Genomic DNA, 22,205 nt, shown 5'->3' with positions numbered 1-22,205 from the left:
GTCGGTGGGCAGCCTGGGTGCCTCTCCCCTAGCCTTCCTCCTTGCTTCTGTGCTCATCCATCCTCCCTTTACAGGCACCTGCACAGCCCACCACCCCTGGGCTCACAGCCCAGGCCTCGCCATCCCCAGCCAGTGTCCCTCACTCCCGCCTGCTGCTTCCTGGGGACTTCACAGGCACCGGCAGGCCTGGCTCCGCAAGCGCGGGTGCGCAGCTGAAGCCTGTCAGCACCGAGGGTGCTCGGGCCACTCCCGATGCCTGGGATCCCTCCATTCAGCCTTGGCCTAGCCGGGACCGTGGTCCAGATCCAAGAGCTTGTTCTGTCACCAAGGGCCCCATGGACCTGGAGGCAGAGCTGGAGGGCATCCAGCAGCAACTGCAGGACTATCAGACCATGAAGCAGAACCTCTCGTAAGACCCAGAAAAACCCCAGCTGTTTCTCCAGAGCGCACTGCCAGGGTCCTTGGCGGGGGGGAGGGGAAGGGCAGAGGAGGGGGTGTCCTGAGGCCCACCCAAGGTGCTTGCGGAGCTGGGTGGTGGAGGCCGACGGGAACAGAACTGCCCTCCCCGCACCACCACCACCACCCCCCACCCACCCCACCCCCGCCGAAGTAGCAGATGCACTGCTTCCCCACCTGGAGGCGCACGGCCAAGGGCCCAGCCAGGTTGGCAGCAGGTGTCTCCCTCGGGCAGGTCCTGTCAGCGGCAAGCAAGAAGCCTGCGCCGGTGGCTGGAGCTGAGCCATGAGGAGCCCAGGCCGGAGGACCAGGAAGCAGAGCGGCAGGTGCAGGAAGAACTACAGGAGGTGAGGCCCCAGGCAGCCCTCGAAGGGCTTCCCACCCTCCCTCTCCCCACCCCTGGGCTCTGCTCAGCCTCCCCTCCCCTGCCCCATCCCCCAGGTGGAGCGACAGATTCAGCGGCTGGCCTCTGAGCTCCAGGCCCAACGCCAGCCCCTCAGCGCCTGCATCGCCCGCGTCCAAGCCCTGCGGCGGGCTCTGTGCTAGTCACTGCCCCGGGGAGGCCTCAGCCCACCTCCAGGAACAGAACGCAAGGCTGCAATGAGTTTGAGTTTTATTTTTTATTTCAAAATGTGGCAATTAAATGAATTACTGGTCAGAAGTCTCCCACTTTTCATACAAAAATACTGTGCTACTGATACAGTTGAAAGAGTTCAAATGGCTTCTCCTGCAGGAGAAATTCACAGCGTCCCCAGGAAACCTGAACCCTGGCCCCCACTGTCCGTGGCTCCCTAAGAACCGTGTACCTGTTACCTGGGGACAGGTGTTGTAGGCACTGACCCGCCCCCCTCCCAATACACCAAGGCTCCTTCCTCTGCCTCCAACACAAGCCCCTGAATCAATAGCAGCAACTTACCACGTTTCTGTGGGTCTGGATATGGGGGTGGGGTGGGGGGTGGAACGAGCTCTCCCCTGGCCCCTGCCTGGCCGCCACTACCTGCCTGTCCATTCACTCTGGACACCACTGGGGGGCGGGGGTTCAATAATTGGTCTTGCCTACTGGAAAGAGGACTCGCCAGCTCTGGAAGGTCACTCACTGGGGCCAGTCAAGCGCCATGCCATCAGTCCCCCTCGTGTGATGCTGGCGGAGTCAAGGAGGAGGTGTTCAGCCGCCAAGTGCAAAGAGACAGCTTTTCCCAAACGAGCAGAGTGGGGTGAATTGGGAACAGAAAGCGGTTGTGTTAAAGGCCACATGGCGCTGCTCCGGGGGCAGCACAGCCCAGTCAGTGCAGGGGAGGCTGAAAGCAATGATGAGAGCAGCAGGAACGTATGTAACCACTTCTGTCTTACAACAGAAATGAAGACCAACTGAACACCCAGCCAAGAGATGTAGGGTCTCCAGTTTATACAATAGGTTAAAAAATCTCCAAAAGGGAATTTGAGATCTTGGCCTGCATGTTCTCTTTAGGGTGGGAAGAGGGACGACGTAGGTCCAGGGCCGACATGGGCTCTGACCTCACCCACACCTCAGAACGGCAGGAACTAGTCAGCCAGGTCCTGCATGGTCGGGCCCCATAGCCCTGAGACTGTCCCCTCCCCAGGCAGCCGTGGAGGCTCCCCGTAAAAGACCCTCCCGTTTCTGTTGAGAAAGCTCCCTCAGTAGCTTTCCTCAGCCGCCAGGAAGGAGGCTCTAGAGGGAGCCCAGAGCCTCTCCGAACCGGATCTTCTGTCCCGCTTTCAGCTTGAAGTTGAAGTCCTTGGGGGCCTCAAAGATGAGCACGATGGTGGAGCCCAGGTTGAACTCGCCCAGGTGCTCGCCCTTGCGCATGGGGATGCCCTCCTTGTTGGTGTGTGTCACGAAGCTGAAGTCATTGTAGGAGCCCTTGCTGTAGCGCGGGCTGTTCGTGTGCAGGTCCTGCAGGAGGTCCGAGGCAGAGCGTGTGGGGTCTGCTCCTGGACCCAGAACACCTCTCTGCTGCCTGTCCCCAACCCAGCCTGGAAAGGGAGCTGGGGACAGCGACTCGGCCCATAAGCCTAACCAGTCTCCAATAGCAGCTGTGAACCGGGACCCGCCAGGGGCGGGGGACACAGAGGAATCAGACCCCACTCTTCACCCCGAGCAGGCGAGGGGCAACCACAAGCTGACACACAGAAAGGCATCCCCACCCCCCACTTCCCCTCAGACTCTCGGCTTCCCATCAGCATGGCCCACCCTGAGCTCCATACTGTATCCCCTGGGTTGCCAGCAGAAGCAAAGTGCAGGCTGGGAGGTGAACCCCCTCCCTGTCCAGCCATCTCCAGATGAGCAAGCGACAGCACATGTGGGGTCGGGGCTGGCAGAGCAGGAGCCCAGGGTCCAGCCCCTCCTCGGGGCAGCTGCTCCACAGGGTCAGGCCTGGCTGGGGACATGCCCTTCTAGAACTTACAGTCCCAACGGACCTGGCTCCACGGGAGAAGGGGTTGGGGGGACCCCAAGTGGCCCAGCCCTTGGGCCTGGCTCTGCTTACCCGGTCAAAGTAGATGCGTATGGAGCCCACGTTGGTGGCCCCCACGGCCGTCAGCGAAAAGAAGCCATGTTTCCAGTCCCCAGTGAGGACCACCCGCTCGTTGTGGCAGAAAAGCTCTTTGATCCAGCGGGCCATGCCGGGGTTCACGGACATCAGGGAGCCTGCGGGGGCAGGGACACTGCCATTCCCCACCCGGCAAGAAGACTAGCCTCCCAGAGCCCCATGTCCACCCATCTCCTTCCGAATGCTGAGTGGGCTAGACCCCAGGCTGCCCCCTGCCGCCCCCACCCGGCCAGACTAAAGCAGTCACCTCCCAGTCTCAGCACCCCGAGTGTGGAGCCTCGGTCCCTCGACACCAAAAAAGGAGGGAGGCTCTGGGCCAACCTGGGAAATGGCGCCGGTGGGAAACTGTCCAGTCAGTGGGGGAGTGGAAGCAGTGGTAGTCCCCGGGGGCCAGGTAGATGACACAGTGGTAGAGCTCGTTCCCTTCTCGAGTGACCAGCTGGTTCCTGAAGGAGCCGCAGGGGGTGGCTGTGGGAGGCAGACACGAGGGCCCGGCTCTCAGACAAGCTTGACCTGAGCCCTCAGGGAGGCCCCAAAGCCCCACACAGTGACCACTGGCCCTTCCCTCCCGATGCATTCCCGTCTTCCTCTGTGAGGACCAGCCCAGCCACGCTGCCACAGGGTCGCAAGGCTGCCACCAGGCAATGACCCACCTGGCGGGAAGGGCAGGTCATCCATGGAAGTGCGCGGACCCAGGAACGACTCCAGCGAGTAGGTGACCCCCTTCACCTGCTCCACCTCGCAGTTCTTCACCTGCCCAAAGTTCAGGATCTTCCCGTCTGACGGGCTGATCTGGAAGGGCCGAGAAAGGTTTGCTACTAAGGAGGCAGGGTCTCCGCCTCCCCAGGGGCCCAGCCTGGGAGGAGTACCCACGGGCCACCTGCAGAGACAGCAGGTGCAAGAATCCCATGGGGGGGGGGGGCGTGGAGGGCGGGGCCGGGCCTCACCACGCTGTGCAAGCCACAGACGGGCCGGGCCTGCGGCTTCAGCTTGCGCCGGAAGAACTCGCTGAGATTGCGGTAGTGGTGCAGGTCCTCCACGGCGGCCTCCTTCATGTTCACACCGAACGTCCAGATGTACAGGCTGTAGACAGGCCGGCGCAGCCAGTGCGGCAGCTCCACCTGGTTGAGGCGGCCCCAGGCCCGCGACAGCAGGCGCGTGGGCACCGACTTGTACAGGGCCACCTGCAGGCCACGGACAGGCAGATGCACAACGGCCCCGTGTGCCCCCCAGCGCCCCTCCCCCCGGCCCCGGAGACCTGGGCACCCCGCCACGGCTTTGTGATGTGGTTGTTGCCCACTAGGAACCAGACTGAGCTTCCCAAACACTCTCACAAACCGAGTACTGGCCGAGACCGACACAGTGACTTAAACTCAGGGGCATCAGTCACGACGCACTTTGCGCACCGTCCCCAAGGAGAGGCCGGCCAGCGCGGTCCTTCTTTAGGAAAGGCGGAGCGTGACCGGCTCTGCCCCCCGCACAGAGAGGCTGCGGCAGAAAGGGCCGGGGTCCCAGTGCGCAGGTGAGTCTACAGCCCCAAGCGCGCGTCCGGTCGAACAGGAAGCAGAGGGCACCCCCACACCAGATGTGCTGTACCACGGCCACCAGAGCCCGCCCGCCGGGCCTCCCCCAGCCAAACTCTCGGGGCCAGGCGACCTGGAGGGGATGCCTCTCAAGCCTCAGGTGCTGCTGCCACAGCAGGACCTGCCTCTCACCGGCAGCTGGGGCCTGTCAGCCCGACCTAGACACCAAGTCCCCAGGGTGTAAAGGCAATTTCATTCCAAGTTTAAACACCTCTACAGTGTAACTCAGTCAGTGGCGCCCCAAACTCTTCCCAGCTGACGCCCATCAGAGCCCAGGGTTCCCTGCTTGGGGTCAGCCTGCCCAGAGAGCCCAGGGCCAGGGAGCTGGGCAGCCCTCGAGGGGGCGGCGGCCAGGTCGCTCCCTCACCCAGCCCTGCCTGGGACTACCAAGTTCAGAAACACCCTAAGGGGCCCAAACAGGCACCAACCTTCCTGAATCACCCTCTGGCATCCAGGAATTAATCTGCATTCTTCTCAAAATCACCTCTAAGCTCTCTCCTGCCCGGACACAGGAAATCACACACATTTTCTGAATGCCCAGTGTGGGTTCCTTCCAGAAGCAGAGCCCCCAAAGGGCACGAATGCAGGCAAGGAGAAGAGGCAGCATACAGCAAGCCCTCAGGGCCACCAACCAGCCTGACCTTCCCAACCAGCTTGCCTGTCAAAATGACCATCCTGAGGGCTCAGCACCCACACCATCAGCTCTAATCTGACAACTGTCTCCTCCATTCTGTGTCCGGGACCCCAACCTTAGGCCCGCCCTGGCGTGTGGAGGGGAGCCAGGCCAGCAGCCTGCGCACACTTACCCTGCTCACGGGCCTCCATCCCACCCGGCTGAGCGGTCTGAGGGCACCGAAGGGCAGGAGGTAGTAGAGGACCGTCAGGGGCCAGGAGCGCAGTTTCAGGGCGGGTCTGGACATACAGCTCAACTGTCCCAGCCTCCGCCTCAGGGCCAGCTGAGGGAAGTGCAACCTGCAGAGCAGATGTCCGTGCATGGCCCAGGTCAGCGGTCAGGGTCTGGGAGGCCCCGCCCCACCCTCAGCAAGCTTGCCTCTCCGTGGAGTCCGGCAGCACTGGCCGCGGTCCCTCAACCCAACCCCAGGCTGAGGTGGGGGCTCCGCTGCCTTTGTTCGCCAGACTCTCATCCCAGTCTCACCCACCTGCCTACCAGCTGAGGAGGACTGGGAATCGGGGGCAGCACAGGGAAGACGGGGTGCACAGCCTGCATCAGAGCACCCCCACCCCCACCCCTGGGGCCAGCTCTGCCTGGAGAGGCACCGGGGAGCAACCACTACACTGCAGGATCTTGGAAAATCTCCTCCTGGCGCTAGGCCTCGTTTCCTCATCTGATAAATGAAGGGATTGGGCCTGACAAGATTCCAAAGGAAAGCCCCCATGAACATGCACCTGTACACACACACGCCCACCAAACAGCTAAATCTCCACCCACTGCCTGGTCTTTCTACGTCAGATCAGGTTCTCCAAAACAGACCCAGAGACTGGAGGGAGGAACCTCCCCACCAGCCCTCAGACCACCTCCCAGGTCTGCTGGGGTCACACACCTGAGCCAGGCTCCTCCTTTCTCTCCCCAGACCCCAGCAGCCCAAACTCAGTGCATTCAGCACAGGCTCAGCCTCGTGGGGATCTCAGAGGCTGGATGGGCCTTTCCACCAGAACCCTGGCCTCCCAAGATACAACAGTGACACCCAAGTCCCCTGGTCCCATGCCTAGGCACTAGAAAATGCTCCTGAGGCCCAGTGCAGCCACCAGGAGACCACATTCCCACCCACACTGAGAAGGTTCCCAGGCCTCAGTTTCCTCATCTGCAAAAAGACTGCATTCAACTGGATAATCTAAGGCTCCCATCTGCGCCTTTATGCTCTCAGAGAAGCCGTGTCCTCTGCCTCAGGTTGCTGAACAAACCAAGGAACAAAGAAGCATCTCAGCTGATACTAAAAAGAAAAAACGGGAGAACCAAGCTGATGGTTGGGCACCTGCTGTTCAATGATTGCAATGGAAGACGCTTCTTTCCACAGCTCACCAGGCTCTCTGTCTTCCTTCTTTCCCACCCCACCCCACCGTGTTTTCAAAAGGTCCGGGAAGGAGGTAGGGGCCAAGCAAAGCTGAACAAATCCCTGCTGTCCCCAGGGCTTCCCCCACCCGCCCTGATCACTGCAGAAGCCCAGGGACCAATCCCAGAAGAGCGGCACCTCTCCCCGAGCGGGGGGTGGTGGGGGAAGCCCGGGGTGGGGGCCTGGGAGCAGCAATTAGGATGCAGCAGACAGAAGGCCACCAGCCCGCTCCGTCTCCCCAGGTACCTGAAGCGGGCTCTCCGACTCAGGCCCCCTGGGCCGGGCCCCTCCAGCCTCGGGGGCTGATCCCCTGGCCCCCTGCCGCCACCTCCACCGCGGGGCCGCTGGACGTGAACTCTGACCTTCCGGAGGTCGTGGCGGGGCACAGTGGGGTTAGCACGGGGCCGGCAGCATCTCACCATTTCGCTGCTCCGAGCTCAGGTCCTCGCCGTGCCTCTGACTGACACATGGTGGGCGGCGCCAGGCACACTCGCCTTTGTTTCTCCTCCTTCCTCCCTTCCCCCCAAGCCAGGAGCTCCTGCGCTGTCACCACTCCTCGGGCTGGCCGCCTGGTGGCTGGTGGGCCGCTCCCCGGCGTGGTTGGGTCCCGCTGGCTCACCGGGCGCAGGTTAGAGGTCAGGGCTATTGCAAAGACAGGCACTGGTCACACCTGCTCGGGAAGCGGCAGGGGGGCCTGCCGCCCGGGACACAAGCCCCTGCCCTCCGCCCACTCTGTCCCCGGGGTTGGCCACCGGCCCGCTCCAGTGAGCTCATGGCAGGGAAGGGGCCAGGAGCCTACGAGCCCAAGAAGCACAAGTGGGAATCTGAGTCCTGTGCTCCAGGCGGGAGCCCAGCGTCGGCCAGTCTGCGGCTCGGGCAGCCCCTCCCTCGCCACGACCTGACCCACTTTCCATTCAGGTGCCGAAGTAGCATCTGAGGAATGAGAGAGCAGGAAGGCAGGAGAGGCACAGAGGGCGAGACGCTGGACATCTGACCTGCTCCAGCTCTCTCCTTACTGCCTCCCGGGCCTCAGAGCCTCCCACCCCTGTACCAACCCCCACAAGGCCTCCTCAGCAGACGAGCACACACATGACCTGACCTGAGGGAAAACTAACCAGGACTGAAGCCCAAACCAGCGCGCGCCCCCCTCCCATCTTTGCTTTGGACAGCACTTTGGCCCTGCCGGGCGATCTGGGATGGGAGGGTACGCCCAGCCTCCACAAGGCCCTCACAGATAACAGGGGAAGGAGAACAAACATTCCACGGTTGTTGCTGTCTAAGCCCAGGGATAGTCAAGGCCCCACTCAGCCTGGCCTCCAATCCCAACTGCAGGCTACAGGGGACAGGTGCCTGCCACCATCTTTAGATGTAGAGATTCGGGCCCCAAGAGAAGCTCCCAAGGCAGAGAACTGACCCAGCCGCGGACGCGGTCCCAGGCCAATGCTGACCCCCCACACAGCCAACTGACTGACAAGAGCGAGAGGCCCCACTCGGACATGGCTCCACCCACACAAGGGTGAAATGTCGCCCTGGCAAAGTCACCTCAGCCAGAGGTGAAAATGCTAGCCCCTGGAGAGTCAAATCCCTGGGAGTGCAGTGTGCAGTGAGAGCCAAGACTAAGGTCTGAAAGTTAGCATGGATTTCCAGCCCCGACCAAGTAAGTGGCAAGGCCTGGGCCACCCCAGGCCCAGACCCCTCCAGCAGAGATCAGCTCCCCAGGCCACTCGCCTGAGTGGCAGGACAGCTCACTGGGGGTGAGCCAGGCGGGACGGTGCCCACCACCCAGCCTCACCCAGAAGCACATATGGACATACAAGCCTCCTCCGTCCCAAGGGCCAGGCCCAGGGACCCATGGACACCCCCGTGTCTATCTCCCACCTGTGCTAAGCCTCCTAACTTTCCCATCCATGACAGTCGGGTCACCTCAACTATACCGCCCACGTACTGAGCCCACAGCCCGCCCCTCCAAGGCCCACCAGGCCACGGGGCCCCACACTGGCCCCCTGTCAGCTCCCCAGGGAAACAGGCACCAAGGTGTGACAGGCAGACAGGGTCAGGCACGGCGCTTGGCCCCCAAGCACTCTTTCCCCCACTCTAGAGAGCCTGGACTGAGCGCACACCTGGGATTCACAGTGAGGCCAGTGAGGCCTTGTGGGAGAGGATGGGAGCCCGCGTCTCCTCTTGCCCATTTTCCTCACTAGCCTACCACACGGGGCAGAGGCCCCCGCAGCATGCTGCCGGAAAGGCACCTGCCAGAGCCCATACACAAACCTAGTTTGGCCCGAAACCTCCGGTCCTCAAAGTAGATTTCTATGGGTGCTTCTCCCATTTCATTCACCCCAGGGCCTCCAGTCCAGGGACTTGGCTAGGGTAGGGTGGGTCCTCACCCTTCCTCCTGCAGTGCAGGGGTGTTCAAGGAGGCTGGCCCAAGTTGCTGCGATCCTAGTGACTCTAGAAACTGCCCCAAAGGGCTGGCAGGATGTCCTTAGCCCTCAGTCCTGTCTCCATCACCACTCTTCCTCTTTGGAAATGGGACAGGGACCAGACTGTCAGGCTTCTTCCAAATCACCAGGCATGGGCCCCAGAAGGTCCCCAGGGAGCAGAAATGAATTCATCTGTCCCCCCAGGAAACAGGCCTGGCACCCTCTGTCCAGCTCAAAGCTGCAGGATGGAGGGAAGGGGGTCCCTAAGGGTCATTCATTCCTTCCTGCTTCCCAAAGGCTGAGCCACTTCCTAGGCCAACAGTGCTCCCGCCCTCCCCATTTCAGTGCCCCACTTGCCCCCACACCTGCGATGACCCTTAGAGCCCAAGCCAAGGCTCGCTCTCTGGCTCCCCGGAGTGGGACTAGGGGCTCAGGCCCAGATGAGGAACCTGCAAGGAGGGTACCCTGAGGCAAGGAAGTACAGACACTTTCCATCTCTCCCCACTCTCAAGAACACTCTGTGGAGAAGAGTTGTGAGCTGTGACCAGTAGGAGTTTAAAGTTATCACAAGGCCTAAGGGCCAGCCACAATGCACAGGAGAGCTCAGAGGCTTTGGTAGGGGAGGGGACAATCCAGTTACTGCAGTCCTGGCTGCCCTGCCGGCCCTGAGAGCTGGGAGGGGCCTTGCAAGTCACAGGTGCTCTGTGGCTATGTTTCCTCATCTGGAAAATGGGAAGGGTCACTCCTCCTGCTCACTCCCTCGAGGCTCAGATCATAGCAGTGACCGTGGCCCAGAACTCTACTCTGTTCAGAGACACCACACCTCACTTCCACCCTAGACCTTGGTGCAGCCTCATCCCCTGGACCTGACTCCCAACACCTCACCTCCGTTTCCAAACCCACACTCTGGGAGGACGGAGGTTTGTTCCCACTGGCAAGATGGAAGGAACAGGGTAGAGGCAGCAGTTCTGAAAGAGCCCAAACCACGGGGGGCAGTGGCTGCCCTTCTGAGCAGGAGCAATGGCCCAACGGGACCAGGTCTGGGGGGGGGAGGGGTCACCTATGTCTGGATGTCCTGTTCTGGGAGTTCACACCCGAGCAGTGCTCAATGTCCCCATCTACGCCTCACAGCCTATGATGAAGGCAACACTACCCCCTCAGTGGAATGGAACATTCCAACTGAAGTCAGCCGGAGGGACCCAGGACCCAGGCCAGTTACCGGTTGCTAGAGGTGTGGGGGCGGGGGCTAGTGGGAGGCAGGCTCCTGCCTGGTTCCCTTGGACTCTGGTGGATTCAGGTTTGAGTTTTGGCAAGGCCAGGAAGGCAGGGACAGAGTCGGGACTGTGCCCCCAACAAGCACTCCCTGAGCACCAAGGGCCTTGCAGCCAGGCGCAGCCAGGCACAGGTCCTGCCAGAGACACTGAGAAATTTGCTCTTGCCCCGAGTGGAACTCTCACTGGGTGCCAGTGTCACTCCTGAAGCCTCAGCAGAAAGCCTCAGAGTCCCCAAGTCCTAGGTCTACCTGTCTTTCATTTTTATTTTTTTAAAAAGATTTTATTTCTTGGGGCGCCTGTGTGGCCCAGTCGTTAAGCGTCTGCCTTCGGCTCAGGTCATGATCCCGGGGTCCTGGGATCGAGCCCCGCATCGGGCTCCCTGCTCCGCAGGAAGCCTGCTTCTCCCTCTCCCACTCCCCCTGCTTGTGCTCCCTCTCTCACTGTGTCTCTCTCTGGCAAATAAATAAATAAATAAAATCTTTAAAAAAAAAAGATTTCTTTATTTGAAAGACAGAGACACAGAGAGAGCAGGAGCTGGGGGAAGGGGGGAAGAGGGAAAGGGAGAAGCAGGCTCCCGGCTAAGCAGGGAGCCCAACGTGAGGCTTGATCCCAGGACCCCGGGATCATGACCAGGGCGGAAGGCAAAGGCTTAACCAATTGATCCACCCAGCCACCCCCCTGCCTGACTTTCTGAGCCCACTTCTCCCCCAGCTCACCTGAAGCATGCACAGGCAGCTGTGTCCAGGGGGGCCACCAACCCTTCCTCCCTGCGTTCCAGGGCTAGAAGCAGATAAAACTTCAAGAAGAGGAAACAGGGAAAATGGATTCTCCCCAGGTGAAATGGGCGAGCCATCTTGGGGAAGCTTTGGGTAAGAGAAGAGGAAGCAAAGAGAAGGGCCCAGAGAAGCTTCTTTAAAGCCAGTGGCCAGGGAAGGGCAGGTGGAGGAGGGGAAGATACCCCTCACAGCGCTGGGCTTCCTTAAATCTCCCAAAGAACCTTCTCTCAAGGATGGGGCTCTGTGAAGGGCAGCGTGTTACCCCCATTCCGCCCCTCGGGTGAGGAACTGGGAACACATCCAGTCCCACCCAGGAACAGGGCCGCTTCCCTCCCCGACTGGCGCCGGTCAGGCCCCGTGGGCAGCACTGAGGCAATCACCCAGAGCTCTCGGTGCAGGAGGGGACACGGAGCCCCAGCCCAGCATTTCCCCTTTCGGCTGGAGGGCCAGGAGATGCTACCCGACGCGGCGGAAATGAGCTCATCCGGCGCGGCCCGAGACCCACCATGTGGGGCAGGAGAAGCCCACAATGCGATGGAGACTGTGGGGTGGGCCCTCCAGCCCCAGGGTCCCGCAGTTCCAAGGGGCGACGGGCACCCAGGACGCCCGTTCCGGGCTCCGGGCGCTCAATGGCTCACTCACCCGCAGGTGGTCCCGTCCCGCTGGGCTTCAGGCACCGACTCTCAGGGAGGCACCGCTCCGGGGAGGAAGCCTCGACGGGCGGGGACTCGGCTCTGGCCACTCAGACCGCCTGGGGGCGGGGGCAGAGGACGGATACCGGACACCGGCAGACAGACGGCTCCTCCCTCCAGCCAGGCCCAGCCACTGTGCCCAGGGCCCCTTTAAGAGGAGGGGCTGCGGCCCAGGGACCAGCCCCCGCCAGTCACGGGATTTCCTGGCGACACCTCCTGGGCCAGGGGCCGTCCTCCCTGCCCACCCCGACCCGGGTAAATAGTCCCAGGCCTCCACATGAGGCTGATCTCACCCAGGGCCAGCTTCCTGGGACTGAGCAGAAAGCCACCTCCAGGCACCTTTTCTAGCCCTTGAAGCACACACAAGGTAACTAAGTCCTGGCTCTTTGCCATCCTGAAGCTACAAGCTGCCCCCAGTCTCACCCCTGCCCCCTCTCCTCCAGGCAGACACACCCCTACCGTACAAAACCCCTGCCACACAAAATCTGGCCTGGCCAGGGAACCAGACCCAGTAAGCAAAAAGTCCCTTCTGGCCTCAAGGGGGGTGGGGGGAATTCGTGCAGTGTCTTTCTACTCCACTAGACGGCAGGGCCCAGCCTGGGGGTGGGGGTGGGGGGTCAGTACCTCATTCCCATGCCCACCAAGCACTCGCTCCACAAGGGATGGAAAGAAGGAACAAGCTTAACATTTTCTAGGCGAGACAGAGTGATGGGAACACCAAAAAGGTATGGAATTTGGGAACCGGATTAGCATCTGGGTAGGTCAGCACCCCTTCCAATGGTCAGACTGCCTCAGAAAGCTCAGTCTTCCAACAACCCTTGCTTCCTCTGACCACTGAGAATCTGGTTTCTGAAGCAACATTTGGAACAGAAGAAAGAGCCTTTTGGCTTGTAAAGAGATGGGCAGCTGGGCCCAGGCAGGACATGGTGCTGTGCAGACAAAGCCCCACACACCTGTCCTCATCTGGATCCATCCCAGCAAGTGCGCTGTGACAAGCTACAGACCTGGGATGCTGCAGCGGGGAGAAGGCCAGAAGACGGGGGTCCCTCCTCAGGGACTTCCATAATATTGGACACCCACAATGCATAGTAGGAACACGAAAGCAGGGAGCCCCCCTGGGGCTTAGGTTCCAGCACATGGCTGGTGAATACCCAACATGGGCTGCACCTCACGGTTTCCTGGTCTGGGCCCACAGCATTCTCTGAGCCTCAGTGAAACTTAAGACCCCTCTCACCCCAGAGCTCCAAGCAAACACACCACAAAGACAGGACAAAAAGGAGTTAAAGCACAGGAAGATAACACAGAATCCCGGCAACACTAAATTCCAGAACCAGAAAGATCCTGGAGGACCATTCTCACTTCCCCCAAGGCTGGAGGACCATTCTGACTTCCCCCAAGGCTGCCGGCACTTCCAGACCAGGCCTAGTCCAAGTTACACTCGGGGAAAGGAAGACAGAAGCCCAAGTTCTCATTTGCTGAGCAGCCTTTGGAGCACCAGTGCTCTCCCTGTAAAAGGAGCAACAGGCCACCCCACGTCTACCAGAGTCCCTTTATCACCACTGTAAGCCTCTCAGGCAGACTGTTGTTTAGAAAACTTGTAAGCCAGCCCACATGTCTGTCCTGAGATCAGCCTTCTAGTCTGACTTCCACCACGTATGTTTCTTAGTAAGGAAATGCCTTCTAGATTCCAGACAATAGTTAATGATTTCTGGGAAAAACAAAAATCCTTTGTTACGTTTAGGTTCCCACCCTGAATAAGGTCCCTTCCAGCCACACTGGGTCCTCCCACCTTGCTGGGACTCCCCTGAGAGTGCCACCTAGTGCCACTTCAAGGCTCTGCAGGCCCCCCGCCACTCGGCCACCAGCACCTGCAGACAGGCGTCCCCGGTCTGTCAAGCCCCTGCAGCTCCGTGCTGCGTGAATTTCATGCGCTGCTGTGCCAGGGGATGAAGGTAACGGTGGGGCAGGGGTGGCAGGTGCAGTCTGCTACTTCTCATTCCCTGGGGGCCAGGAGAGGCCTCCTGAGGAAGACCAGTAATGGCTGGTCTCACGGCTGGCGCAAGATGCCATGGGCAAGTTAGCAGCCTCGCAAAAGTCTGGACAAAGAGCCAGGACAAGCATGACGTGGCCTCAGGAGATCTCTTCCTCTGAAAGCTTCTCCCAGCCCTGCCAAATTGCCCCCTCAAATGCGCAAATGTTTCTTAGCAGTCCCACCAGCAGCTCCTGGAAGAGGGGGCCCAGAGGAGGGGCGGTCTGCAGCATGATAAAGGAAAGTGATTGGTGGCAGAACAGCCTAGCAGAAAGTGCCCCACAGGGCCCTGAAGGTGTCTGAGTCAGCCACCCTGGACTCCTTCCAGCCCCAGAGCTCAGCTTTGTCTTTTTCTCATCTTCTTTGGGCAGAGTCCTGGGCTCTTCCACACACTGCTGCTCAAAGCCTCAGGAGGCAGGTAGTTCCCAACTAGTGAGTGGTACAGGCACAGAGCTGTCCCTGGGCTGGGGGGAGGCAGGGAAGAGGCAAAGGATGGAGTAGGGGGGCCTGGGGCTGGGCTGAGCGACCTGGGGGAGTGGCTGCCACAGTTCCTCCCAGGTAGGGGCCCCCGAAGCCCCTGATACACCCTTCTGCCCTTGAATGAGCCCAAGATTCTCTGAGGACAGAGCTGGGCTGTAAACTGTACCTGAGCGGGTGAGGGGATCGACTTCCCTGCCAACCTGACTGCCCACTTCAACATCCACATCTCCTCAACACCTATTAGGTTAAGAAGTAAAACGGTCTAGAAATACTTCAGAGATACTGCGGGTTTGGTTCCAGCCTACTGCAACAAAGCAAATGTCAAAATAAAGCAAATCGAATGAATTTTTTGATTTCCCAGTAAATATAAAAGTTATGTTTACGCTACGCTATATATTAGTATATTAAATATGCAATAGCATTATGTCTAAAAAACCAATGTACATGGGATGCCCAGATGGTTCAGTGGGTTAAGCATCCGCCTTCAGCTCAGGTCATGATCTTGGGATCCTGGGATTGAGCCCCACAGCAGGCTCCCTGCTCAGTGGGGAGTCTGCTTCTCCCTCTCCCTCTGCCTCTACCCCTCTTGGCTCGTGCTCTCTCTCTCTCTCAAATAAATAAATAAAATCTTAAAAAAAAAAAAGCAATACAGTATGTAATTAAAAAATATTGCTAAAAAATGTTAGCTATCATCTGAGCTTTCAGCAAGTTGCAGTCACTGATCACAGATCACCGTAACAAATATAATAATGAAAACATTTGAAATACTGCAAGAATTACCAAAATATGACACAGGGGCACAAAGTGAGCAAATGCTGTTGGAAAAATGGCACTGACAGACTTGCTGGACACAGGGTTGCCACCAACCTCCTATTTGTAAAAAGAACGCAATTATCTTTGAAGCGCAATAAAGCAAACTGCAATAAAATGGGGTGTGCCTGTATGTACTGAATTTCTACTCCCTGCCAGCATGGGACGAGGTATTTACACATATATCCTTCCCATTTAACAACCTTATGAGGAAGTTAATAGCAACCTGTTTACAGAGAAGAATGAAAGCTATAATAATTATATAAAGTCGTAAAAAGTGCACACCATGTTCAATACTGTCCAGGGTCCCGGACACCACAGCACAGAGGGGCATGCCGAGTGCCGGCCAGTGGGGCTCCGGGCAGGTGGGCAGGAGCACGGGCACAGGGCAACGTGTGGGCACAGGCTGATCTGTCCTCATTCCTTTTCACAAACTGGAAGGCTGCACCATACATTTTTAAGGTTCTAAACTAAGGATGGAAATAAGAAAACAGTGCTAATGCAGGGAGTGAGCGTGGATGCGGGCCCAGCTGCTCCTGACTGAGGCCTATTGTCAACGTTGCTGGTCCCTGGACGCTTCAGACCTTGCCACAAGCCCCATGGCCAGGCCAAAACCAAACAACAAAACCAAGTTGTTGTTAAGCTCGGATACAAACTAAAGTATTCAGAGTTGAAGTTTCATAATGACTGCAACGTACTTTCAAATGGGTCAGAGAAAAATTTAAAATATATATATGTGTATATATACACACACACAGAGACAAAGCAGATATGATAAGACATTAACTGTTCAATCAAGAGGTGTGTATGTGGGTGTGACTCTATTCTCTCAACTTTTCTACTCTGTTCAAAAATGTTCACAATATAAGAGTTGGAAGAGTTTGCTTTAAACCACAGAAAATTCTCTAAATTCTGTTACTGGGGAGAAAAACCCAAGACCACATCCCACATGCAGAGCTTCTCCGGCTCTTAGGGGAGGCACAACAGCCAGGCCTGCTCTCGGCGCCCACAGCTACCGCTTCGCACGGAGGGCCTCAGGCCCGAACCACTCCACCCCAGGATATTCAGCACCCCCGAGTGCCTGGCTCCAGGCGGGGGACAGCCCTTCGAACCTGACAGGAGAGGCCAGCTGCCAATCACACAGGCCCACCCCTCTCCATGGAGCCATGTCAGAGGCCGGCAGGAAGAGGGACAGGAGGACTGCTTCCTCCCCAAAGGGCCCACCATGTCCATCAGGCCCGTTTTCCCACCACACGCATCTCTGTCCTCAGGTCTAGTAGTCACGGAAGAAAGGACACCTTGGAAATGCTAGAGACTGAAGGGAGCCTGTCACCGGATGTCATCCTGCGTGGAGCTCAAATCACCTAGGTGTTCACAGGAAACCCTGGAGTCAGCAGGCTGCCACCCCCCCACACACACACCTGACGTCCGATGTCACCTGCTAACTTTAGGTTTATAGATGCGACATACCTTCCACCCCCCTTGTTAAGAAGTGCCTGTGAAGGTTTTGGTTCCCTTTTTGACAGGACACAAAAAGAGCATATATGGAGTCACAACTGCCACACAAACTGAGAACGTGCGACAGCTCCAGGCACACCTGGCGGGCTTCTATCCCCTGTGCTGTTCACTCAAAGCCAGCTCTCTGCAGAGACCCGTGTCAACCACCCTCCTTTCTAAGGCCAAACACCAGGCCTGGGCAGCCTAACTGAACAGGCACTTTGACCACAAACCCAGAGCTTTTCCAGGACATCCTGGAAAGAAACTCCTGGAAGCAGCTGTACTCCCGGACCTCTGACTACCTTGGCTCCTGCTCTAAGGGCAGGGCGTCTTCGTGGTTTGACAAGGCTGGGAGCCCTGTTTCTGGAAGAGTATGGATTCCTCGTTCCATGCCATTCAGTGTAAATGTTAAATTTACAAATACTCTGAGCCAGTATAAACAGAGAACAAACGGAGAAAAATGCTGAAGTTGACCTGCATTTAAAGAAAAGCAAGTTACAACTTGAATTAGCATACCAGAGTCTAGCTGTTCCCTGTTTTTTCCACAGCTCTATGTGAAGAGCTATTCCACCCCTCCATCTGCTCAAGTCAGAAATCCTGAATCCTTTCCCACCTCCCCCAAACAAATCCCTCAGTGCATCCTGTTCACTCTCCCCTCCAAACACACCCAGAATCAAGCCCTTCCCCCACCCCCAGCTCCCACTCTGACCCAAGCCACCACCTTCTCTTGCTGGGATACTATCAGAGCCTCCCCCCAGCCCCCCTGCCTCCATCCCAGCCCTCCCGCAATCTCCACAGCAGCCAGAGCGAACGAATCGGAACACGGATCAGTCAACCCTCACTCAGAGGACAGGATCGGAGTCTACCTTCCTCTCTGCCCTCTGCACCTCCAGCCACAAGGGCTCAAGCACCCTCTGTCCATCTCAAGACTGTGCCTGGACTGCTCTCCTCTCAGCTGCCCCTTGGCTCACCTCTCTGCTCCTTCAGTCGCCATTCAGGTGATACTGAGAGATACACCTTCCTTCCTTCCCTGAATGCCTCAGTCCCAGCCTCGCTCTACCCTAGCCCAGACATCTGTGCCCATCATCTCTTTAAGCCTTCTCCATAGCATTTCAACCACTGGACATGTCCATGTGTCCATTTGTTTCTTCTTTGTCTCACCCACTAATAAGGGAAGATCTCTGAGGACAGAAGCTCTGGTTCTACTCACTAGTGGATCCCCAGGATCTCAGCAGGGTCTGGCATATAGATGTATAGATGGAACACAAAGATTCGTTGAATGAATGAGTGAATACAAAGGGAATCATGTTCGTCTATGACAACTTTTGTTTTGCTAATACCCAGTGTATCATGTACTCAACAATGCCAACTACAAATGGGTACAATTTTAGAAGGCACACACACACCGCAAACCATGGTAAGCATCCATACCCTTTCAGAGAGCAATTCTATACCTAGGCATTCGCCCTAATGAAAAAGCCGATGTGCGAAGATGTGCTCTACGACGCAATTCACAATGGCAAAACCTACTGGTGCACCACGATCCACTGTGGTAGCACTGAGCCACTTAGAGTACTTTCATGCAGCCTTGCAGAATCATCACATTTAGCAATGCATATAGGTAAAAAGGCATGACACAAAATAGGTATAATCACTTACAGAGAGACAGTAAGTGAATGTATGAAAAATAAAGCCCAAGAGTATGCACTCACAGTCATATAGTGGGAAGGAGAGGGAATCATGACTGTCCTCCCTGTTTTCCAACATTCTCTCATAGTGTTATAATCTCTGTCATTTAAAAGAGAAGGAGAGGGTCGCCTGGGTGACTCAGCTGGTTAAGGAACCGACTCTTGATTTTGGCTCACGTCATATCTCAGAGTCATGAGATTGAGCCCCACATCAGGCTCCCCACTAAGCATGGAGCCCGTTTAAGATTCTCTCTTCCCCTCCCTCTGCCCCCCAATTCGCACTTGCTCTCTCTCTAAAATAAAACAAAATAAAATAAAATAGGAGATAGATTTGCACGAGGGCACCGTGGCCATCCAATGGGGAAAGGACAGTCTTTCCAACAAATGGTGCTGAGAAAACTGATAACCGCATGCAAAAGAATGAAATTGGACCCTTACCTTACACCATTAAAAAACACCTTGTGTAGCAAAAACCTAAACATAAGACCTAAAATTTTTCTTAGAAGAAAACAGGAAAAAAATCTTCATAATATTGGATTCAGCAATGACTTCTTGGATAGGACACCAAAAACAAAGGCAATAAATGTAAAAATAGATAAACTAAACTTCATCAAAATTAAAAACTTTTGTCTATCAAAACATACTATTAAGAGAGTGAAAATACAATCTGCAGGAGAAAATATCTGCAGATACATATATCTGGTAAGGGTCTAATATCCAGAATATACAAAGAACTCCTATAACTCAACAACAAAAAACCAACCACCCAATGTAAAAATGAGCAAAGGACTTGAATAAACATTTCTTCAAAGAAGCTATATAGTCAATAAGCACATGAAAAAGATGCACATCATTAATCATTAGGGAATGCAAATCAAAACAACACTGAGATTCCACCTCACAGCCATTAAAATAGCTATCATCAAAAGTGAGTAAGTGTTGGTGAGGATGTGGAGAAACTGGAATCCTCCTGCACTGCTAGTGGAAATGTAAAATGGTACGGCCACTGTGGGAAAGTCTGGCAATCCCTCCAAAAGTTAAAAACTTGGGTGCCTGGGTGGCTCAGATGGTTAAGCGTCTCCCTTCGGCTCAGGTCATGATCCCGGGGTCCTGGGATCGAGTTCCGCATCTAGCTCCTTGCTCCTTGGGAGCCTACTTCTCCCTCTGCCTCTCTCTGCCTCTCATGAATAAATAAAATCCTTAAAAAAAAAATAAAAATAAAAGTTAAACACTTATTACCATATGATTCAGCAATTCTACTCCTAGGTATATACCCAAAAGAGCTGAGAGCAATGACTCAAGCAGGTAATTGTATACCCAGTGTTCACAGCAGCACTATTCACAATAGCCAACAACCCAGTAGAAACAACCCACTATCTATCAACAGATGAATGGATAAACAAAATGTAGTATTCATCCATACAATGGAAAATTATTCAACCTTAAAAAGAAATGAAACTCCAATGGATGCTACAACACGGATATCTCTTAAAAAACATAGGGCAAATGTTTTTATGATTCCACTTACATGAAGTACCCAGAATAGGCAAATTCACAGAGACAGAAACGGTGGTGACTAAGGGCTGTGGAGGCTGGGGGCAGGAGAAAAAAACAGCAGTATTGTTTAGTGACTACAAAGTTTGTTTGGGACAATGAAAAAGTTCTAGAAATAGACAGAGGTAATGGAAATGCATTATGAATGTACTTAATACCAGTGAATTGTGTACACTGAGAAGTGGTTAAAATGGTAAATTTTATGTGTCTCCCACCCAAATTCCTATGTTGAAGTCCTAACTCTCAGAGTGAAGGCATCTGGAGGTGGGGCCTCTGGGAGAGAATTAGGTCATGAGGTCAGAGCCCTTCCGATTCGATTAGTGCCCTTATCAGAGACAGGGGAGAGCTCGTTCTTGCTCTGCGGCTCGTGAGGACACAGTCTACAAGCCACGAGGAGGGCTCACATCAGAACCTGACCACGCTACCACCCTGATCTCAGACTTCCCAGCACTCAAAACGGTGAGAGAGTAAATTTCTACTGTTTAAACCACTCCAGTCCATGGTATTTTGGCTGAGACAGTCCAGTTTATTGTAAGTGTGAAAAAAAAAAGGGGGGGGGATAAAGAGACCAAGACTATGGGTAAGTATAGAACACCAAAACATTTTGGAATGGTTTCTGTGAGGAGAGGAAGAGAGGGTGCCATTAGTCAGAAAAAAACAGCAAAATGACTCAGGAGAAGGTGAGAAGGGAAAGATGCCAGAGAGGTTTGGGGGAGAGCACATGGACCAACACAAAGCCCCCCCCACACACACACACAGGGTAGAGGCGATGAGGACACACAGTGTACAACAGAAGCAAGGCGAGAAAGGGTGATCTCCACAGCCCTCTCCTCGAGCTGCAGTCCCCAGAGATGATGGATCATCAGTTTCATGTCAATGTGACCTGTGACCTCTCCTTTCCTCCCAAAACTTTTCTCAGCCAGTGAGGAAAATGAAATCACTGGTACACATGTAAAGGACGTGCTGGATGGCTGCAGCATAGGGACGGAATGGGGCTCTGGCTGAACTCAAAGCACAGGGGAAGAAGGTCAGCCAGTGCCTTATCACTACAGCAAAGGGGCACGGGAGCCTTAAATGGTGGTGACAGCTTCTATAAGCAGTCATTCCTGATATGTAATTGTAATATTGTAATTTGTAAAAAATATATATTTGTTCATTCATTTGGGCAAAATGTATTTCTCATAAATAACTGGTCATGGTTCCTGGCTCACAGTTCCCAAAACCCTTGGAGTGACAAATGGGAGCATCTTTTGTTATACTGTGTGGTCTTTTGTCCTCAGCTCCTACAATCACTTGACAGCCATAAAGGTGAAATGGGTGTCTTGTTATTCATAACAACTCCCTTTCCATCACTACTGGATTTATGTTAATGAGGTGACTTTTGGAAATCCTGTAAGGATAGGGAACCGACCACAAAAGAAGAGGGGGAGTTTTCAGTCCCACCCCCTGACCTGGGGTGGGGGGGGGAGACTGGAGGATGAATCAATCACCATTGACCAATGGTTTAATTAATCACTCATGCCTGTGTAATGTGTGGCACATTAGTGGCACAGAGAAGCCTCCATAAAAACCCCAACAAAAGATGGGGTTCAGAGTGCTTCCAGGCTGGGGAACCAGAAGGCTTCTACGTGCCACTGTGCACAGCCACAAACTCTGTGAGAGCAGAAGTTCCTTTGTTCGGGACCTCAACCTAAGTATCTCTTTATTGGGCTGTTGATCGGTATCCTTTAATATCCTTTGTACTAAACTGGTAATCTAGCAACCAGAATGTTTCTCTGAGCCCCATGAGCTGCTCTAGCAAATTAGCTGAACCTAAGAAGAAGGTTGTGGAAACCTGTGATTTACAGCCATTCAATCAGAAGCACCTGGACTTGCAATTAGCATCTGAAGGGAGTCAGGGAGTCAGTCTTATAGGACTGAGTTCTTAACCTGTAACTCAAAGAGGGGGTGGTTGGAACCTCCAATTGATAGCCAGTCAGTCAGAGGCACAAGTGACAACTTTTGATGGCATCTGAAGGGGGGGAACGGACGAGAGTCTTGTAGGACTTTTGCCCTTAACTTGTAAAATCTGATGCAATCTCTGGGCAGACCATGTCAGAAGTGAGTTAAATTGTAGGACACCCGGTTGGTGTCAAGAGCACTGCTTGTTGGTGTAGTGAAACACAACCCCGCACCCTGCAAGCACACACATTGGAATTGGTTCTAGAACCCTTTAAGGATAAAAACAAACCCCTCCAAGTGTCTCTGCTGAAATGAGTTCTGCTTATTTGTAATGAAACCCAAGTGACGGGCGCCTGGGTA

At 55.4% G+C, this 22,205-nt stretch overlaps 2 protein-coding genes across 7 annotated transcripts in view; one reads left to right on the top strand and one right to left on the bottom strand.

Moving 5' to 3' along the window:
• Positions 1 to 1,117, top strand: part of SFI1 (SFI1 centrin binding protein) — a 94,207-nt gene extending 93,090 nt beyond the window's left edge. For both annotated transcript variants that reach the window (XM_028124710.2, XM_088019288.1), the window contains 3 exons: positions 75 to 409; positions 692 to 803; positions 898 to 1,117. In XM_028124710.2, coding sequence (XP_027980511.2) covers positions 75 to 409; positions 692 to 803; positions 898 to 1,002 — 552 coding nt within the window. In that variant the 3' untranslated portion in view covers positions 1,003 to 1,117. The remainder of the gene's footprint in view (positions 1 to 74; positions 410 to 691; positions 804 to 897) is intronic.
• The window catches only part of PISD (phosphatidylserine decarboxylase), a 42,759-nt gene continuing 21,615 nt past the window's right edge, over positions 1,062 to 22,205 (bottom strand). The window contains exons 1-9 of one of the 5 annotated variants that reach the window (XM_028124726.2): positions 11,417 to 11,750; positions 11,095 to 11,158; positions 7,101 to 7,323; positions 5,416 to 5,581; positions 3,974 to 4,210; positions 3,680 to 3,818; positions 3,348 to 3,494; positions 2,964 to 3,124; positions 1,062 to 2,371 (exon numbers count right to left, since the gene is read on the bottom strand). In XM_028124726.2, coding sequence (XP_027980527.2) covers positions 2,147 to 2,371; positions 2,964 to 3,124; positions 3,348 to 3,494; positions 3,680 to 3,818; positions 3,974 to 4,210; positions 5,416 to 5,581; positions 7,101 to 7,323; positions 11,095 to 11,158; positions 11,417 to 11,422 — 1,368 coding nt within the window. In that variant the 5' untranslated portion in view covers positions 11,423 to 11,750 and the 3' untranslated portion in view covers positions 1,062 to 2,146. Of the gene's footprint in view, positions 2,372 to 2,963; positions 3,125 to 3,347; positions 3,495 to 3,679; positions 3,819 to 3,973; positions 4,211 to 5,415; positions 5,582 to 6,927; positions 7,324 to 11,094; positions 11,159 to 11,416; positions 11,751 to 11,796; positions 11,887 to 22,205 lie in introns of those variants that run through there. The other 4 variants (XM_028124730.2, XM_028124727.2, XM_028124731.2 and 1 more) reach the window with 4 other exon arrangements.

Source organism: Eumetopias jubatus, unplaced genomic scaffold (assembly GCF_037043125.1).
Source record: "Eumetopias jubatus isolate StellerSeaLion01/CBP00866 unplaced genomic scaffold, mEumJub1_p1.0 scaffold_16, whole genome shotgun sequence".
NCBI classification, from domain to species: Eukaryota; Metazoa; Chordata; class Mammalia; order Carnivora; family Otariidae; genus Eumetopias; species Eumetopias jubatus.
This window is presented reverse-complemented; position numbering and strand designations above follow the sequence as displayed.